At 60.4% G+C, this 2,254-nt stretch overlaps 1 protein-coding gene across 1 annotated transcript; it reads left to right on the forward strand.

Moving 5' to 3' along the window:
* Nucleotides 1-281: 281 nt before the first annotated feature.
* Nucleotides 282-761, forward strand: KVP17_004615 (uncharacterized protein; the record flags this gene model as incomplete). The annotated part of the gene is made up of 1 exon (XM_068522959.1): nt 282-761. One exon carries the CDS (start codon nt 282-284, stop codon nt 759-761), a length of 480 nt encoding a protein of 159 aa, XP_068374296.1.
* Nucleotides 762-2,254: the final 1,493 nt, after the last annotated feature.

A 2,254-nucleotide genomic window follows, 5' to 3' on the forward strand; every position in this document is an offset into this window, starting at 1 on the left:
CCCCGTTCGCCTTGGTTAGCCGGCCCCCGGCTAGGTTGGTGCTGGGCCTCCCCTTCTTCCATGAGGGGTACTTGTCCCACACCCCCGCTACCGGACTCCTTCGTTCCCCTGCAGGGACTATGCGCCTGACCCTGGCCCCCACTCAGGGCACTATTCCTCCCCAGGGGGTTTCAAGAGGGCCACGAGGACGGAATTCACGGTCTCGTCGATCCCCTCGATCCTCCGATGGTTTTGACTGGCAACCAGAACCAAATGGGGGCCTCTTCGTCGCAACCACGTCGATGGAGAAAGAAGATTCCAAGACGCGGCGAGAAAGGAACGCAAGGAACAGAGCTCAGAGACGCGCGGAAGCTCTTAGGCCCTATACGGGGTCTCCTCCATGGTCTCCGGCGAGACGTCCCGGGCGGAAGCGGCAGAGATACCCCGGTTGCCCTTGCCTGGCATATCTCCTCGAGTGCTGCGACTCGTCTCCCGAGCCTCCCTACCACGCGAACGTGTCCCCAGGTGCCGCGGCCCCTGTGACGTACCTACGAGCGGCAACGCGACGAACGCCTTGTCCGGAGCCGCCCTTCCGAGCACGGGAAACGGCGGGTCAATCGGGGGCGCTATCCAGGGAGCAAAGGGAGTTGGAGGACCTCACCTCGCTGTTCTTCGCCCCGGATTGGGAAGAGGGACCTCCCATGAGCTGTCCCATTTTGCTCTCACCCAGTCCGGCGGCGAACCCCCCAAAGAACAGGGCGACTCCACTGAACCTCCACTGACACCCCCTACACCGCACAGAGCTGAGGACAGTTTCCTGGCCCAGGGCCCTTCCCCCTGCGATACCCCGCTCAAGCCCCAACTATCTTCCGGTGGTCAAGGTCTTACCTTGGCGCACAGGAAGGATGGCGTCTCAAGGAGCACGCAGGAAGATTCTGGGACTAGCAGACGGCAACCCCTCCAAGACAACGCGGAGGGTCCTACCCCAGCTACGGTGCAGATACGATGGACTCTGGAAGGGGGAGCGCCGAGGCTCCGCCTGGAAGTCGAGTCATCGTATCTGCACCATCTCGGACCGACCCATCTCGACAGCCCCGCACATTCCGTCCCTCCCTTCAGCCAATTCTGGGGGAGTTCCTCCGGTCCCTACAGGATGCGGTTAACATCGAGGCCTCGACCTCGCCGCACGCCAGTGAAGTAGGCCCTGCCGAGAGGAAAGACGGAAGCTTGGAAGCCATATAGACTATGGGTATGTAAACGACGCTACGGTTCCTGACCCGTACCCCCTGCTGCGTATCGGGGACCTCGCCCGCGAGGTCCACCAATCCCGCTACTCTGTAGTGTTGGCTCTGCGCACAGGTTGTTGGCAAATTAGGTTGGAACCGGAAAGTGTTTTCTACACGGCTTTCCGGTGTATGGATGGGTTGGTCCAATTTACTACAATGCCCTATGGGCTACACAACGGACTGGCTACCCTTCAACGGGTAATGGACGACCTGCTGGGAAATCTGAAGGATAAGGGAGTACTGTCCCGCCTCGGTGATATATTGGTCCACGCGACAACCGAGAGTGAAGCGCTAGTACGCTTGGAGGAAGTATCCCGCCGGCTCTTGTTGGCCGGTCTAACCCTGGACCTCAGCAGGTGCGCCTTCTGCCCCACTCGTTGGAGCCACCATGGGCGGGTCTCCCGGACAGTTGCGTCCGGCCCGCCCCAAACTGGGCGTCACGCCTCCGAACCTGGAGGGTGCCTCGATCGTTGGTGGAGTTGTGCAGCCTAGTGGCTTTCTTCGCCGGCTACCAAGTCTTTATTCGGGACTACGCTACCATCATGGCCCCTGTGTACGCTCATACGAGCTTCAGCTGTCTCGACTAAGAAGAACCTTAAAATCCCGGGATAAGATAAGGGCCCGGACAGCCGACAAGGGAAGCGTAGCTCTCTTCACGGAAGCACTGACGGCTTTCATTGGAAGGCACTCGTGCGGTTTAGCTTCCGCTCCCGACCCTGAAGACTCGGACTTAGCTACTTCCCTCGGGAAAATCAAAGGATCCGCGCGCGAGTTACCCGGCTAGCTCCGGCGGCGTCGCGTCGTCGTGCTTGAAGACACCCTGGCCTCAGGGGAAACATCCCTCGCACGACGTCTGGTTCCTTTCTTGGACAGAAGAGTCCAGTACCCTCGCCGAAGGGTGGCTGGACCACCGTGGCAACGATTGGGTGGAACAATGGCGACATCTTAGCCCTTCCCCCACGTCCCAGGCAGAATTTGATCTTGGCACC

This window comes from the organism of the source record quoted next (assembly GCF_019968985.1).
Source record: "MAG: Porospora cf. gigantea B chromosome Unknown PgB_NODE_4211_length_2254_cov_120.646, whole genome shotgun sequence".
Classification (NCBI taxonomy): Eukaryota; Apicomplexa; class Conoidasida; order Eugregarinorida; family Porosporidae; genus Porospora; species Porospora cf. gigantea B.